The 1,588-nt window shown below is 41.3% G+C and overlaps 1 protein-coding gene across 1 annotated transcript in view; it reads left to right on the top strand.

The window, feature by feature from the left end:
• The window catches only part of DSG1 (desmoglein 1), a 31,076-nt gene that overhangs the window by 22,885 nt on the left and 6,603 nt on the right, over positions 1 to 1,588 (top strand). The window contains exon 11 of the mRNA XM_006766369.2: positions 284 to 583. Coding sequence (XP_006766432.1) covers positions 284 to 583 — 300 coding nt within the window. The remainder of the gene's footprint in view (positions 1 to 283; positions 584 to 1,588) is intronic.

Consider the following 1,588-nt stretch of genomic DNA (forward strand, 5'->3'; position numbering starts at 1 on the left):
AATGCCTCCCCAGAGCTGATAACGCCGCGCTGGCCGATGCAGACACAAGGCGGTGTTCACTGTCTACGCTTCTCTTCACGAGACAGTTTTCAGGAGCACTAACCGTCCTAACAGTTTGATTTACAAAAGGAGTCATGGACAAGGGAGAACTGGGGAAGTTACTGAATGAATGGGATAAAGACATGGAAATAATTATTGATGCAAAAAGGAAATAGTTCGTATTGCCCAACAATGACTGCACTAAATTTATGAACGATTTCTTCCACTTTGAACCTTGTTACAGATGGTCTTCAAAGAACGTGTACTGGTATAATTAATATTGATCTTCAAGGCCCTGACTGGCCAACTTCTGAAACCACTCCAAAATATAACACAGATCAAGATGATACTAGTACTGGTGTTGGTACAGGTGAACTTATTACTGGTGAGGTCACTGTCAATACACAAAGCAACAATGGCAATGTCGATGGAGGTGTAACAAATGAATATAAAGAACCCATAGGCGTGCCCATGTTTCCAGATAATGTACATTTTGGTCCCGCTGGCATTGGACTGCTCATCATGGGATTCTTGGTCCTAGGATGTAAGTACTTTAACAGCCAATCTGGAGGTGCCCCCCACCCCCCAAAAAAGATTGGGAGGCATTTTCTGATCGTTTGATAAAATGTATTTTAACAATTCTTATTGTGTTCAATTATCAAGATACTTCTACGTCTAGTGCTGGATTTCTGAGATTTTTAAAAAGCCAATTGCTTGGCAGTGGAAGATAAAAACTTCTTTCACATTCAATCTCAATGTGATGGGAGGTCCCATAATAGGCAGGGCCCACTGCTATTGGAGAGGAGAAGACAATGAGAAACAATTGATTAGAATGGCCAGGAAAGCCTACAGCAGCGGTTCTCAACCTGCGCGTCGCGACCCCTTTGGGGGTTGAACGACCCTTTCACAGGGGTCGCCTAAGACCATCGGAAAACACATATATAATTACATATTGTTTTTGTGATCAATCACTATGCTTTCATTATGTTCAATTTGTAACAATGAAAATACATCTTGCATATCAGATATTTACACTACAACTCATAACAGTAGCAAAATTACAGTGATGAAGTAGCAACGAAAATAATTTTAGACTTTCCCTCGTGTCTCTGGAACCCGGGCTGGCTCAGCATTTCTCTCTCTCTCATCACTATCCTTACTCCATTCCCCTCCCCACCTGCCCTCTTCCCTTTTTCTCTCCCTCCTTCCTTATTGTTTAAAAAATGTACACATCCTTTTCTTCATCCACCCATTCGTTCCAAATCGCTGTTTAAGATCATACTATGTAAGAAGCTCTGGGCTAGAAACCTCCAATTGATTGAGAGTAAAAGACAGAGTGAAGCAGCATAAGGTTCTCTATTTGTGCCTGAGTAATTTCAAGAAAAGATATCGAAGGGCAAATAAGAGCCTCAAAGAGGATAATTGCTTGAAGCATGAACAAGATGTTACTGCCGAAATAAAAAGGCAGGCATGTGTGAAAGGAGAAAAATAAAGACCAAACACCAAACATGTGGACTGACCCACCAGCTTTCTTTTTTCTCTCTTTCCC

This window comes from Myotis davidii, unplaced genomic scaffold, assembly GCF_000327345.1.
Source record: "Myotis davidii unplaced genomic scaffold, ASM32734v1 scaffold520, whole genome shotgun sequence".
Classification (NCBI taxonomy): domain Eukaryota; kingdom Metazoa; phylum Chordata; class Mammalia; order Chiroptera; family Vespertilionidae; genus Myotis; species Myotis davidii.